The sequence below is a fragment of the Drosophila tropicalis genome, unplaced genomic scaffold (genome assembly GCF_018151085.1).
Source record: "Drosophila tropicalis isolate 14030-0801.00 unplaced genomic scaffold, ASM1815108v1 contig_867, whole genome shotgun sequence".
Classification (NCBI taxonomy): Eukaryota; Metazoa; Arthropoda; class Insecta; order Diptera; family Drosophilidae; genus Drosophila; species Drosophila tropicalis.
In genome coordinates, this window is record NW_027173362.1 from 2,781,800 (window position 1) to 2,798,762 (window position 16,963).

General features: G+C 35.7%; 1 protein-coding gene across 6 annotated transcripts in view; it reads left to right on the forward strand.

The window, feature by feature from the left end:
* alpha-Man-Ia (alpha-Mannosidase class I a) overlaps nt 1–16,963 on the forward strand; it is a 60,059-nt gene that overhangs the window by 35,996 nt on the left and 7,100 nt on the right. The window contains exon 1 of one of the 6 annotated variants that reach the window (XM_068298397.1): nt 11,216–12,031. The exons of the other annotated variants lie outside the window; for them this stretch is intronic. Coding sequence (XP_068154498.1) covers nt 11,426–12,031 — 606 coding nt within the window. The 5' untranslated portion in view covers nt 11,216–11,425. Of the gene's footprint in view, nt 1–11,215; nt 12,032–16,963 lie in introns of those variants that run through there. 6 annotated transcript variants of the gene reach the window in all.

The following is a 16,963-nucleotide window of genomic DNA, read 5'->3' on the forward strand; positions in this document are numbered from 1 at the left end:
TGGCAAAGCATAACAAAATTCAATAAACTTATATAAAGTAAATGCCAGACCGGCTGGCAGGAGCCATTTGAAGGACCTTAACCTGTTGCCTGTTGCCTTCACATAAATATGGCTAACAAAATGTGTTGGCGTCTGGTGAATGGCTTGGCGAGAAGCTGTATGCAAATTTTCCTGTAGACGATATGATATTTTATTTCTTGGTAGCCAACCAGTGTTAACTAACGTCTGACTAGCTAAACTTTCAGTTACATAATCTAAAGCCAACTTGCAAGCTAAATGTAGCTATAACAAGCTGACACCTGTAGCTGTATTTTGCGGTTAAACGAGTGAATATGGATGCCAACCCAATCTTCCTTTGTTGAACTGATTTCATTTACCAAATTGTTGAGTTTACATAAATGTGAAATCCTAGAATCTTGAAGGCGGCAATTCTTCTTAAGAATTACTTATTCTAATGACCCTCGTTTCCGGGGCTTGAAATTGTTTATACTTTATGCTCAGCGTGGCTACTGGATATTGTGCCATTTGTATAATGTTTACTACAGCATTTGGATGCGTTTTTGTTTGGTTTTAAGCAAACTTGGCATATTTTGTTGAATGACTCAATTTTGTTTAGTGTTCTTGTTTTGTTTGTTTGTATTTTTCTCTTGTGTATCTGATTTGGGGAAGCCAAAGGCTGAAGTCTGACTTTAAATTTTTTTCGTTCCCCTTTTGACAATTTAAAAATTCTTTAATATTTACAAATATGTATTTCAATTTTTTCATTTTTTTTTTTTTTTTTTTTTTTCGTGGTTTGTATGGTTATCAAAGTTTTCAATTCACTGCACTTCATTTTTTGCCAGAGTTTTTTTGTTGGTGGTGCTGATGCTTGTTGTTGATTGGTTTTTTCAACACCTTTTCATTTTTAAATCTTTATTCTCTTTTTTCATTTACTTTATGTACTTTTTCCTTTAATTGTTTAATGTTGCAAATGGATGTGTTGGCGTAAATAAATCGATCATACGCCATGTCAGCCATTTTTTGTGGATGGAAATAATGGAAATACAAGTGTTTTTTTGTTTGTCGTAAAATAATAATAGGAAGAAAAAAAAACAAATGGAATGAATCAATCATTTTGTTTTCAAGCATTTCATTTCATTTACATAAATATTAATTTTAAAAATATTTTAAGGGATTTACAATGAAAATGTAATGTGGCAAAGTATGACTTTTTTTCTCTCCCTCTCTCTGGTTAAGTATTTTTAATTAGAAGATGCGACTAGAAGTTCCAGAAACTTGAAATCGGAACGAAAGATAAATATGGTCTAAGGGGGGTGGCGCACGGCAATTAGCGCTCTGAAAAAACTGACCCTGGTTTGGTTTAGTTTTGGCTAGATGTAATTGCACACACCGTCTCCTTCTCTGGTAATTAGATTTTGATTCCGATATGGATTTGTTCCTCTTCGATTCTCAACTAATAATAACTCGTTGCTGTTTAACGAACCTTGTATGATGGTTGATGAGGGGGAGGGAGGGGCCAGCAGAGAGTGGAGTAAAGTTTGCTACGGCAATAATTCAGTGCAGTCATAACCATAATCGCAATCATGAGCACAATTTCATTCGAGAGTTTTTTCCAGTTGGCGAATTTCTGCCAGCCTGCCACACTCACACACAAACACACACTCTCTCTTTCTTTCTGTATCTGTGTGTGCTTTGCTCTACTGCTATGCGTTTAATGAGGCTAATAAAGTGCCCTGTTCTGGTTGATTTCTCTTCACCCCTCTTGCGCCTACCTTGGCCCACATTTTAATGAGCTTATTGCATAATAATTGATTTTTATTGGCTGCTGGTCGAGAGATCCTGTTCTGCTCGTCTTACTGTATTTTGTTGTTGTTCAATTTTACGCATTTATCAGAGAGAAAATGAGAGAGATAGAAAGAGAGACAGAGAGCATAAGAGAGTGTTTGTGGAGAGTAAGAATATACAGTTCCTTACTCATTTATTTTATTTTTTATTATTATTTTGTTTTTCTTTTTTTGCAGTTTGTAAATTTCATGATTTTACATATCTCTGGATGGTTTTTTTTCCTTCTCCTTTTTGTTCCCAGTGGGCGTAGCATTTAGAGTGGGCATATAATGTTTAGTGCTTTTTGCTGTAAAGAGTTCTTTTTTGTGTTGCTTCGTTCAAGTCATAAATTTAATGTGTGGGTAATGTGTGCTGCAGCAGACACACACCACTCACTCTCTCTCACACACACATACATGGACTCCTACACAACATGCACTCACACATAAAGTGAAGGGTTTCATTGTGGGGTTAAGATGTTAGGGATGAATGAAGCAAATAGCTCTTGTGTATGGCCGGCTACTGAAATGAAGTGAATCACTTTTATTTGAATAGAACTAGTTGAAATATAATGTGAAATGTAAAGTTTAAACTAATAACTGAACGGAGAACTAAAGCTGCATTTTTAAATGACAAACAATTTACTAAATAATATGAACTGAAAACTGATGAAATGTGAGAGCTTTAGTAAAGCCAAAGTTGTAACTCGAATTTAATTCGTTAATCGTTTTGGCCAAAATCGATATTTGAATTCCCCCATTTTGTTGCTGTCCCTTTATACCAAATACTTCTAGCAAGCCAATTTGTTTTTTGCTTCTTGCCTTCTATCATAAGATTAAAATATATATATAAATATGTGTATATGTTGCTTTTCGCATTATTTTTGTTGATTTTGGCTTGCTGCTGTTGTTCCTTTTCTTTTTGCTCGTTTTCGTTTTAATATTCATAAATATTTTCACAACATGCGTGCCAAAGAGCAACTCAGCTCCCCGCTAGCTTCTGCATCGGCGAAGTGGCCCTTGGCCTTTCCTTTTCGTTTTTTTTCACATTAAATACTATGTGGAAATTTATATGCAAGAAAAATCACTTAAAAAGAGAGATGCTTATGCCGATGCTGATGCCTATGCCTTGGGCTAAAACCAAGAGATATGAATATTGCTCATACGCTCCATGTGGCTACTGTTTGTGTACATACGTGTGTGTGCGAGTGTGTGTGAAATGTGGTCGAGAGACGATGAGGCGTGTTCGATCTTACCCATGGGACCGACTTGAACTGACTTTAATTGAACTGTGGCAGCAACTGTAGGGCGTGCCGACACGCCTTTTTCTCTTAGTTTTTTTTTGATATGCCAATTGCCTCCCAAGTGGCTACTGGCGTTTAATTGCAATTGACGACGACGAAACGACCACTGCCCCACAAAATTAAACCTATCCTCTGGGTTATCCTTCGATCCATTTAGCCATTGAATGCTCGGTCATGGTAAATGGGATAACTATGGTCAGTCCTTTTGGCATACTCAGTCCCATTAAGCTATGCACTCGGAGAAATTCAAGTATCAATTAAAATCAGTTTCTTTAAACACTCTTTGAGTTGCTTCTTTCGCTTTTTTATTAAATTACTATTACTAAATGTTAGACCAATCTTCTATATCCACACCAAAAACATCATATTCAAATGGATCAAATAATTCTAAGATTCTGGACTAGTGTAAATAAAAGTCTTTTTGCTAAGACGAAGAAGATTTTATGGCCAAGAAAAGCATTTCCTTCATTTCTATGTTTATTATGCATTTAGCATAATATTTTGCTAAAAGATGTTAGCCTATAAAACGCGTTTATAAACCATTCTTGTTTTTCTCCCCCGCCCACATTTTCTTGGCAGTTACAACTAATTGCCTTTTCCTTTTCATAATCTCCGTTGCCGTCATGTCGTTTTTTCTAATTAACTCTTTTTCTTTTATCATAAACCTACATACATTTATATTGTACATACTATACTATACATTCTTTGCTTGATGCATCAACAAAGGATGTGGCGAAACGCGTTCGGGGGAAACTAAGAGAATAAAAGGAATCTTGTCTGCTGTATGGTTTCACTTTCTTTTCGCACTCAATTCGCATTGTTGTTAGAGAAAATGCTTTCACTTTACACTTCATCCTGACCGTCCTACCCGTTTCAGTATCTGTGTTAGCCTCCTTTTCGTTATGGTTCTTTTTTTTCTCTCTCTTGACCAAACGGGTAGTGTTACTTTGTCTAGAAACTAATGTTAAACCAAGAATGAAATTGCAAATCAAATTTATTTGCGTAGTAACGTTTTAGCCTTCTTTTAACATTCTTAATAATTGTATTTTCTCTGAAAAAATAGCAAAATAAAGCTAAAATTGATCTTTAATGATGACCAAATTAAAGTTCACGTCGTGTACACTGTCGATAGAAACCAACAGAAGTGGTCAATGAATCAACGGTTTTTCTAAAGAGTATTTAGACAACATAATGGCTGCTGTTAACTTGGCCCTCTTGCCTTTTTTGTTTTTAATAAAAAAGAAGGTAACGATGACAGCAAAAATACTCAAGATTTCTTTCTTATTGTTTGCTCTGGTTTATTTTCACACCTCCGCATTGCCCCAACCCCTACGCAACGCAGATTATTTGCTTCGTTGGTATGTGCGTGTGTGTGTGTGTGTGTATGTGTGTGTGTTCTGTTTGTTGCCTTTGTCAGAACTCAAAAGATATAAAAGTGATATACAAGGGCAGAAAAATGTTAGTCTTACACTTAAATTGGTAAGCTCATTTGTTTGCCTTTGTTGAAAGCAATGGTAAAGGCAAAGCCAAATGGCACGAAGAAAGTAAGAACCGAAAGAAGCAATGAAAGGAAGGAAGGAAGGAAGGAAAAGCGGATCTAGAATACAGTTGTTATACAACAGAATTTCAATGAAAACGAGGCAAACGAAGTTGTTGCTAATTATATATGTATGTATCCCTTCCATCTAATAAACAATTTAAAATCAAGTCTAACAATCCTAAACGGAAATCTTCCTGAAATTGAAAGCGGGTTTTCCAAAGAATATAGCTTGAAAGAAAATCTAAGAGCGTCTAAGGTTGTTTGGGTATTTTAAATACAATACATTACCTATTAAAAAATCGGCTGATCCATATGAACGTACATCATGTCCTATAGTCAAAGCAAGCTTTTTTATTACCTTCTGGTTCTTTCTCTACTTTATAAAGCCAAGGCTAAACCATTTAACATACGTTTTATATGTTTCACTTCCGTTGGCTAATTAAAAGCAGTTAGCTAGGCGGTAATTTTTGCATTATGAATTTCGTACAGCGCTTCGAGTGCTGTCCGCCGTCCGCCATCCGCCATATAGCCAACTTACTTGGGGCCCCTTGACACATTTCATTTACTTGGCCTTTTACCGCTGTTCTGATTTTCCTTTCTCTTGTTACCATTCTGTAATTCGTTTTCCTTTCTGCAGTCATAAATTAAACATAATTAAAATGTAAATAGCGCATTCATATACATTACAGTGTGTGTGTGTGTGTATGTTTATGTGTGTCTGTGTGTGGGCTTATATGGGTGTCTAAAGGAGATAAATAGGAATATTCTAAAGGTGAATTTGCGAATACTCTAGATCTCATATAAAGACACACATTTTACCATTATTTCTTTTAGTTTATTTTCTTTAAGTTTTGAAACGTGTTTTAAATATTGCAAATATTTAAATCAACAGCTATTCCGCTGACTGCTCCATAAGTTTCTCAATCGAAATAAAAATAACCCACAATAAGATCTTCTTTGTCTTTGTTCTTCCTTTTTATCGTTTAAAGCGGTATATTAATAAAAGCGATATCACTATGACCGATTGAGATTCCAAGCAAACATTTTAAAAACCAACCAAATCTTTCTTGGTGTGTCGTTAAAAGCGGCTTCTCCTGCATTTATTTGACTTTGTCATTAAACTTTGAAGGTTTTCAATTAAATTTTCCATGAAAATAATCAGCTTTCTGTCACAAATATATACATCCATTGATGGTGAGGCAATAATAATTGTGTTAAAGAAAATATATAGGTATGCTATGCAAGTTTGTTAATAATATAATAAATAGATATCTGAAACATGCTATAAAAATGTGAAATCTATTTTAAGCAGAAACATAAATTTAGAACAAAATACAGTTATTCAACATTGCCATTCTAGTCTTTATGCTGACTGACAGCTGAGTTACACTTCGTTTATATAGATTCATGATCCCAATAGTATCATTCTAAATCATTCTCGGAGATGCGCATTTCATGCATTAGTATTCCAATTAGCCGTTCGAATTTGTTTGAGTGGGGTGGGATGGGTGGTGGGGTTGAATGTTTAGATCGTTTTGAATATCAATTTCAAGGCCATGCCCTCAATTTCACCCACTGCAAATATCCCATGGGACCTTTTGGATGAGGGGGTGGCGAAAGCTTTCGTTGCGTTCTCCATTGCCAAATTGTTGCGCCTTGTGTGTGTGTGTGTGTGTGTGTGTTTTGTTCCGTCAGCTGCCATTTCGTTTCACTTCTCCATCTCCATCTGGCTAGCGCTCTCTTTCTCTCAGTCAACGTTTCTTTTGCATTCGGTTCTCAGTCTCTCGATTTGTGGTTTGTGCTTTTTTGTTTTTGGTTTTTTGTCGGTTTACCCCCAGTTGGCATTGCCTCAGTTGCCGCATTCGGTTCGGTTCGGTTCGGTCGCAACGCGAAACGTTGAAACAGCGAAACTAACTCAACTCAAAGAGCCAAAAAAAAGAAGCGCAAGAATTAACAACAAATTCTACACTTTATGCTTTTACATATATATAAATATATATAGGTTTGTGAATATATGTATGTATTTACAAGTGCGTAGCTGTGTAAAACAAAAAAAAAAAAGTTTAAACAAATAAAACGTCAAAAAGTTTGCAAAGAGTTTAGGGAAAAGAACAGAAAAAAAATGCATTTATAATGTAATTTACGAAATTTTCATACCAAAAAGCAACAGTTCAAAAGAGTAAAAAAAGCTGAAATTCGTGAGGGGATGATAAGGAGGGAGGAGGGGGGATGTTAAAAACTTCAAACTAATCAAGACCAACTTTTTCAACAAAGTAAAAAAAAAAACCAAAACTTGCATATGAACCTCAAGGGGATGTGTGTGTGTGTGTGTGTACATAAGGTGTAAAGGGGAAGAGATAGGTGTAAGGGAGGCTGGAGGAGGCTGGTCCATGCTTGACACGTTTTTCTTATGCATCAGCCTCGAAGCCCAGCTATATACACACTTCTGTGTACACTTCTTCTACGTTAGCTCCTTGTCCTGGGGCAACGAATAGTGTGTGTGTGTGTGTGTGAGACTAACTGTGTGTGTGTGTGTGTTTTTCTGTTGATGTTTATGTTTTTTATTTTCGTTTCTGTTTCTGTTTTTCTGATTTTTAATTGCGGACTACATGATGTCCTTGAGCGGCATGCCTCTACGTAGCCTCTTCGGCACACACACAAACACACACACACAGACACACACACTGTCACTCTGCTCTCAACGGTCATATTTATATTTAAACGCATCTTTCAATGAGTAGTTTGTGTTTGCCAACAACTAGAAAAATGAAAAGAATATAAATACATATGCATGTATACTTATACATATATATATAAAGTAAAAACAAACATAACTTCGAATGGCCAGGCCTATGTTGGCTATGTTGTCGCCACCATATTCAGAGAATGTAAAGAAGAACTAATAGCAATAATGCCAACATCTGGCCAAAGTCCATATATATACATATGTATGTACATCCATTTGCCCGAGAGCGTGATCATCGCTAACAGAGCCATTGTGAGAGGTCGTCCCGTCCAGTGATTAGCGTGTTCCCATTTTGTATGTTTTTTTTTTTTTTCTATATTTTGATTGAATTGATATCACTTAAATAAATGAATATAGAAGAAGGCATTGTTAACATTCAATGTGCCGGATTTGCAATTACACAATCTGATGGCATTCGTTCTCAAAGAGGTCTCGTTGCATTTTCAATCAAGTTCTTTTCATAATAAAACTGAATGTTGGTTGGCTGAATCTACAATGCTATTTTTAATTAGATCAATTTGTCTATTGAAGCACATAAAGAAGCACATTGAGCTCCCAGAGCGGACCCCAGTTCTAACCCCTTGGGTAAACCACACGAATGGCGGACGAAGGGCTGCCAAATAAGAGAGCTTTGCCCCCTTAAGTATGAAATAACCAGTTGAAGAATTCGATTTTAAATACGCATTTATTATAAATGAATATCGAAATGTCGTGTATTTAAACAATTATTCCACGACGCAAACATTCATTTATAGACAATTATTGAGTTTCAAGTCATAAGAAAAGCTATAAATTGGTTGAAAACAATGAATACTTTTCCAGACTTTCCCTAAATCCGCCATACGTTTTCCCCGGTTTTCATTACTAAAAATTCGAGTCGATCGTTTTAGAGTCATAAATGATTATTGACATGGCACTATGGTCTGGATTTCGATTTTTTTGGCATAAACTACAGTTTGAATGCTAGAGAGTTGAAATTTTGCAAGCATGCTGGAAATACTTAAAGAAATTTTCAATTTTTTTTTTTTTTGGAATTGCACCATGGCTTTACCGCGATTTGTCGAAAACTATAAAATTTGACCCGATTGCATACTTTCAGGCTGCATTTTTAAATATTTGGAACTGTTTTGACCAATTAATAATTATAAACATGCACAAAATAAATAGTTTAAAAATTTTATTTGTCTCATATTTGGTAGTGTAGAAAAGTGGTATAAAGAAAATAGATTTAAAAAATTTTTGTTTTCTTTCATTGGCATCGTCTTCTTCTTCTTCTAGCTCTATGTCGTGAATGTCCTCCTCAGAATTAGAATCACAATCAGATTGTAAGTCCGATTCATTTCCAGATAAATCTATATCTTCAGTAGACGGTAACTCCAGAAGACTTAAAACTTCTTTGGGAAGAGTTTTTTCGGGTTTTTCCTTTCCCTCTCCTTCAAACAGACACTCTATAGTAATGGATCCGAGGAATCCATGGCTCTATAAAAAATGTCACTCATTGTATTGACTCGACTATCTTTCCTTGAATGTGATCCTCTGTTTATTAAGTGAATTTTCTAGGAGCTAAGCTAAAGCTTCATCTGGAGTAAGTGGAATGGGTATTTGACGTCGGTTTCTCGTTTCAGTTGAGTATTCAGGTGTTGTTAAAGTTTTTTTTAGAACAAACGCCGCATCCTTTCTGCATTCTTTGGTAGCAGAAACTGCAGCATGCACAAGAAGATACGTGTTGAGATTAGTCTCATTTGCAAGCTCACAAGCCTGTTTCCTTTTTAATCGTGCCCCTGCATTTGCATAAGATAAAGGTGGACGTCCTGTTGTCTTTGGTGTCTTACAATTTTCATTAACAACTATTGATATTTTAGATTCCAGCCAATTAGAATGCTTGGACATAAATCGTTCCAACATTTGGTTGCATTTCAATAGGTTATTTTAATGAATGATTCAAAATTACTTTTTTTTTTTTATCTATTTCTTTTATTGTTTCGTATTCCAGATGGTTATTGTTGACTTTACTGTAGATCCATTCTGATACAGATTTTATTTCTCGATTGTTGCTGCACCAAATATCGATGAGTTCTTTATGACAAAATTCGAACTTGATAAATATTATCAAATTAATGGAAAAGGGGGAAAAACGGGGCGAAGGCATTAGTTTGCGATCAAAGACGACATATATAGGTACCAACTTGTGTCATTACTTTTTGTCAGCAGGTGTCAGCTCGTTAGTTCTATTCCACGAAACACAGAGAACGCAAAACAATTTTCTAAAAAAATACACATTTATTGGACATTACACAACACTTAAATCCTAGGACCACACATAAAATAAATATATAAATTAAAAACTACATACCTTGACGTATATTTTCCATATTTTAAATTATTTTTATGTGCAAAATTCCACAAATGGTGGCACTTTAAACTTTAGGTTTTTTTTTTTACTCTTCAAATGTTGATTACGCACAAAGCACACGTCGGACTTTGAGACCCTGGTACGAACGCAGGGAAGCCATTAAAAAATTTTTTTTATCGGTATTTTATGCTCAGGGTATCTACTTTCATAATCAATTACCAAAACCACCGAATCTTTTCATGAAAATTTGGACTTTATGCCAAAAAAATCGACATCCAGACCATAGTGCATGGGTTGAAACGGAAGAAAATGTCTCACTTATCGCAAAGCAAGCAAAATTTATATTTATTTGTGTATTATATTTTTTTTTTTTTTTGACGAGTGAATGATTCATTTAGAGCAATGCAGCAATAAAAAATTTATTATCATTTTGTGTATTTATGCACCAAGAACGAATGACAATGAATCACACAGTTAGAATTTACTTCTACGTCTTAGAAAATGGTTTATTTCTATTTAGTATTTAAATATTTGGTTATTCCAGTAAGACGTCAGACGCTAAAAAGTAGGCCATACAAATTTTCAATTCAATTGCCACTTCTGTCAATTCCTGTCCGGTTGTAAACTTCCTCCTTTACATCCTTGCCATATTTCTTCTGTCCTTCTATAATTTCTTTTTCTCTATCTGTCTCTCTCTCTGTTTTTGATTGTCTGTTTTGATTGCTTTTGCTTGGCCACTGCGTATACGCAATGTGGCGACAATCATACGACATGTTTGCCAACTTGAAGAAAGAAGTCAATGCAATAAGCTTGGTGGGAGGGCATTAGGGGGTCACATCATCATTAAATCAGGAATGGTGTGTGTGTGTGCGGTAGGGTGGGGGAGGGGTCGTGCTGAATTATTTCTTTTTCTGCTTTCTACCTCCCGACCCTCCCAATTCCCGGTTGCAGCCTAACTTCCTTTTTGCCATTTGCTATTGATTATTCGAATTTGAAGTGCAGTCGTGCGCTTTGAAACTCAGAACAATCAAAATATAAATACTTGATGTTGATGGCAAATGGAGACTGGAGTAAGAGATTGGGAGAGGACAAGGCAGTAAAACAGTTGCCTACTTTTGTGCGGCATTACATCATGGAACTTCCTGCTGCAAGATGCTGCTGCTGCTGCAAGAAAATAAAAACTTAAAAATCGTTTGATTTATTTTATAAGTTTGCCTTGGGAATTTTCTTTCGTCTTGTTTCAGAGAATAAGAATTGTGGAAAACCACAAAGTGATGAAAATTATTGTGGTCTACCGCAAAGCTAATTTACCCACTTATTCATCCTCACTGACTCATCTTTATCCCTCTTACGAGTGTGTCTCTGCCTCTTTTTGAACTGTATTGTATTTGCTTTAATTAAGAAGATAAAAACACAAAACAACAAAATATACATAGTTATAATAAATATAAAAATCAATAGAATCATGTGACCATGGCGCAAGAGAGGAACAAATTCAAAAAGCAATAAAATCAAATAAAGCCCTCCCCTCAAAAAAAAAAAAAAAAAAAAAAAGAAGAGAAAAAAAGCACCCAACACAAAAAAGTAAATTTCAATTCAGTTCATTATCGCCGACGTCGCCTGTGGTGTGTGTGTGTGTGTGTGTGTGTGCCGGATAAAATGTGTCCCAAAACGTCAAAGACAACGCCAGTGCTGCTAATTGGTGGCATTGGATTTGTTATTGTTCTGGTTGTAATTACCGGTATAACCCTGATCAATAACATTAATCTATCGAACATAATACGGCTAAACGAAAAGGTAGCCAGCGACAGCGTTAGTGCAAACGATAATCAAATTAAAGAGCTCAACTATGTTAATAATCATCCGAAGAATATATTCATCAAATTGCCATTATCCACAAATAACAATGGTAGTCAATCGCATCTGTCAACTACGGCTGCAACCGCACTAGACACCAACGAAGAGAACGAAAATGTTGGTGATACACGCACCTTGGATCAAATACGCCAAGAGATGTCTTCGGTGAGGCAACAGCAGGAGCACCATCAGCATCAGCAAGACGAAGAGGAGCCGAAACTATCGTCAGTTATTTGGCAGGGCAAACCAAAGAGCCCACAGCCAAAGCTGCCGCAGCCACAGCAGGTGCAATCTAATCAGACATCTACTACTACGATGCTGATATCTCCTCCTCTGCCGTTGGGTCCTTCCACCAGCGGCAGCGGCGGCGGCTTGATTGATTACACGAAACGTGAAAAAGTCGTCGAGGTGAGTGAGTAGTAGTCCCTAAATTGTTGCGCCCTTGGCAGCTGGGAATGAAATGTAAGACCGTAAACAGTTGACTCTCGTTAAGCATGTCTGGTACAGTAGGTATTGGTAGTAAAGTGCTTATCACAGTTCTTTCGTTCTATTTTAATGTCAAAATTTAAAGCTTTTTGCAGTGTTGTTAATTACATTTCATAGGGAAATTGTAATGTATTAATGTATTATTTAATTTCTTACAAATAAGTCTTAAGGTAAAGCATATGCAGTCTTTATTTGAAATGCCAAGAATATGTTTAATTTAGCACTGACAAACGTTTTTTCTCATCGTGTTCCGTTCACCTTTTTGTCTCGTTTATCCTGCCATAGTGACATTTCGTTACGTACACCGTTTCATCTGCAGTTGAGCGATAAACACGCACATAAGAACAAGGAACGAGTATGAGAAGCAACCACGACCACCTCTCTACCAAGTGGTAGTACATAGATAGTCAGGGTCAGAGGCAGAGACGCAGACAGAGACAGAGGCAGAGGCACTTCTTCTTTTCGCCCTACACTCTAGTCAGAGGCTTTGGCGTTTATTTCGCTCACTTGAGTTTGGTTCTCACCCGATACCTTCTGCCGCTTTTTCTTTATGGGAAAACCGGGGTAAAGGTGTAAGAAGCGTGTATAGGGAGAAGGCAACTTGCGATTGCTGCAATTGCAGCAGAAACAAATGTTGTCCGCATTGCCAGGATACCTTTATGCTTATCCTTGTATTACCTCAATTGAAGTTCAACTGTGACTCGCAACACACTTTGCAAATCAAATTTCGAATTTAAATTTAAAGTTTCATTTAGTTTATTTTACTTTGGATAACGTTTCCACTACACAAATGTATATAATTCTTGTTTAACTTTATATGTATGTACATATATAGAAAAACTCTTGGCTTGCATGGCATTCTCATTTCTGGTTTTTCTCTCATTTTTCTTGTCTCGAATTTAATTAACATTCTGTGGAAGTTTTTTTTTTTTTTTATTTTCCACCTGTCTGTGTGGGATTCAAGGATGAAACTAAATTAAATTCCATTTATTGACTTTGCATTTTCATTTGCTGAAATACATGTATATATTTCGCATTCGAATGCAGTTACATACATAGTTGATAAGAAATTCAAAACCTTTCCACACTTTATCAAATCAAATGTTTTAGCTTGTTTGCGAAAGGAGCAACGAAAAAAGGACTCTTCCCTTTTTTCTGGTTAACTTTCAAACATATCTCGTATACATATCTATTTCTGTTTCAAGTGCAAATATGCAAATATTGCAGGTAGTTTTACATGGATTGAAACATTCAATCGTCCTGATTACAAGTACCAACATATGTACGAACATACATATATGTATATATAAGGACATTTTCCGACATGTGTGTGTTTCATGTGTAAGTGGAGCAAACGGCATGCCGTTAGCAGTTGGCTATTCAAATTAGGCAATGGTCAGAAGAGGAAGAAGACGAAAAGGACGATCAAGTATAATATATATACATACATATTTGTGTATGTGTGTGTGTGTGTTTGAAGCAGAACAATGGAGTGTAGTATGCATATGTTTCTTGGCTTCTTTGTCCCTTTCTTCCTTCGTTCGTTCGATTTAACTCATTTAACATTTTTCTTCCATCCATTTTGCTTATTCCTTTTTGCTCCTTCTCCCTGTCTGTGTGTGCTTTACAGGTAAATTTTCTTTACTTTAAATTTATGTTCAGTACTTAAGATGCAAATAGCAAACGAAATGTTGAACAGGCATCGGGGTCCTTTGGAGTTACATTCCATCACACAGTTTTGCCATCCATACACACAGACACACACATATATTTAGTGCCTTTTCTGCATAAAGACAATTTAGCTTTGTTGTGAACAAATGTTTTTTGATAAATCTATTTAATAGCAACGAAAAGAAACGAAAAATATTCAATTTTCTTAGTTACTTTCTTGCTATTGCTGCTTTAAAGAGTTAACCAACACTGATTAACCTGACTTATCTTCTGTCTGGCATCACTGTTAATGAAACAGCTTTTTTGTTTATAAATAATTTGAAATACAAATAGTTAATTGGTTTTGTCTTATTGTCATTGTTATTGTCTATAGCTAATAATCGTATTTCATTTCAATCCTCTTGGCATTTTGCTAAGCCTTTTGCCCTTGCGCCGTGCCTTTTTTTCGTCGAATGTGCGCCTCGTTCATTTCGCTGTTATTTATTTATCCTTGAATGTTCGGCATTCGCATATGACCATGTAGCTAACTAACTGACACAGAGCTCACTAACTGAATTGACCAGCCGCCTGTTCAAGGTAATACTGAATAAGAATAGAGAGAGAGAGGAAGAGTGAGAGAGAAAACTGAGTGGCATCGGTCGAAAACCAAAACATAATGCGTAGCATTGACCATTCCGCTGTCATTTTACCGCCAAATAAAATGAACAATGCACAAACAATCACATAGAGAGGGAGAGATAGAAAGCCAAGGAATGTTAGAAACTCAAGACAGTGGTTTCTCTTTAATGCAAAGGCAAATTAAAATCTGATAATCAAATGATAATATATAATATAATTATACATCTTTCCATACAGCAGACTTAAGCTCATGAGATAAGCAGATTGTCTGTATAGTGCTATTTCAAAGACTGCCAAGTTCCCTTATCACCAGGCTTCCTAGAAGCCTCTTGAATTGTAAGCCCATACTACTACTCCAAACCCTAAAACCAGTTGGGAATTGCAACCGAATGAAACGAAAATTATATTATTTGCATATAAGAACAACAATTATGTTTTATTAGATACGGGTGGGGCTATTCGGCGCATCTTCTATATATCCTGACATGAAACACATATCGTTTGTCATGAGAGATAAATGATGCTTCAAAGAGAGATAAATAAGATTGGTTAAGACATTGGTTAAGACATTGACTATTAACTTCATCGTTTGTAGAGAAGCTACATGTATCGTATAGTATTTGAAACCGTCTGAATCTGGCATATGAAATGTTTTTGTCAATAAAAAGTTTAAATATCGAGCTTTTATTCAAGAATAGTTCTGATATTACGCCCGACTACACCATCTACACATCTTCTAGTTTACTTGGATAGTAGGACACTTATCCGTTTATAGATTGTGCTTTTATTAACTTTATGTTTTTGAATTGCTTAGGAGACCGTCTGCTGGGGATTATTCTGACATAGATTTTTACTTAACATTATAGGACAATCAAGATAACTGATTTTTCTTTAGCTTCCTTTCCTTCAAACTTATGTTTTTGATATGTGTGAATGAATACAAAGAATTATGACAGCCACTGTGCACATGCAGTTGACCAACAATTCATCAATCGCCTTTGTTTACCTATCGGCTCTCCGCCTTCACCTCGTTATTTACTATTCCAACTCTGACACTAACCCATTTTTTGTTGTTTTTTTGCCCTTATAGACGCATTCTTATCAACATTTCTGACCGTTGGCCGTTTTCATTGTCAGCCTGCGACGAAGGTTGACAAAGGGGCTTGAGGCGGTAGACAGAAATATGTGTAAACGAAGGAAGGGGTCGAAGAAAACTTTCAAATTGACAACAATTCATTGACACACACACACACACACCAACACACAACATACCTTTTATGAAAACTTTTAGCCCCTTTTTTAAACACACACGAATATTTATGCTTTTTCTTAACTTAATATATTTTCTGTATTTTCTTAACCAGTCAGTTGAGAGTCAAAATAGTTTTCCATTGTTCTCAAACGGAGAGCAAATGGCAGGAAAGAAAGAAAGAAAGTAGAGGAGGAAGTCATTTGGCTTGCATTATTTTGCATTATTTTATGGCCTGAAGCAAATTATTTTTCTTTTCGAGTTTGTTGGCCAAGAAAAGTTTTGCTCTATGGTGACGGCTTTGGGGTGAATTTTTGGTTATTTTAATACCATGCACCCATCGAGTGAAATGGTATATTAAAGTCGCCAAAATGTATGTAACCGGCAGAAGGAAGCATTTCCTACCCCATAAAGTATAGAATTATTGAACAGGATTAACAGCCGAGTCGATCTTGCCATGTCCGTCCGTCTGTCCATATGAACGCCAAGATCTCGGAGGCTATAAAAGCTATAGTCACCAAACTTAGTACGTGGACCTCTGTAATACCCACGGTGTTCAAGTTTACTTTGAATTACTAGGTAAATTTGTTTATACAAATTCAGCACACTAATTAGCCCTATTAATATCTAACAACCTACCAAATTTGATTAAAATCGGATAAGAAACGTGGAAAATATGCGAATAAACGAGTTTTACTAGGCGGGCCATAAGGACGAATTTGGCCTAGAGTATTCGTATGTTTTTGTGAGAGTAAGCGAGATAGCATAGCATTGGTGTTTGAAGTTTAAAATATTTGTTCACCTAGTGCATGGTATACTAAAGTCGGTGAAACGACTTACTTACTTCCTTGGGTTTTTTTTTTTTTTGGTAGATAGAGGCGGACTTAAGTTTAGTTAGTTCTGCTTTAGTTTTGCCTCGCTATGCGTATGGGTGAGTGAGAATTTTTTTAAACAATTTTATGAAAGTTGCCACCTTTTTTTTGCATTGTTGTCGTTGTTTTCGCCTCTTTTCTTAATTTTCGTTAAGAAAACAATAAAGAGAAAAATATATAAACCAAAATGCTGCAACTAAAAGAAAAATCTTTGAACTAAAAAGTTGTATGCAAAACCATTATGCTAAATTTAGATTTAACTGAGATACATACATAAAACATTTTAAAATCAGTTTCAAGTTGAAAGGAACTATATTCATTCTCACATTATTTTGAAAAATACTTCAAAAACCATTTTAGGCTTTTCCAAATTTTATTTCTTAAAAAATTATCATTTTGATTTACATTAAAACCTTTAAAACTTATACAGTTGACTCTCAAAAT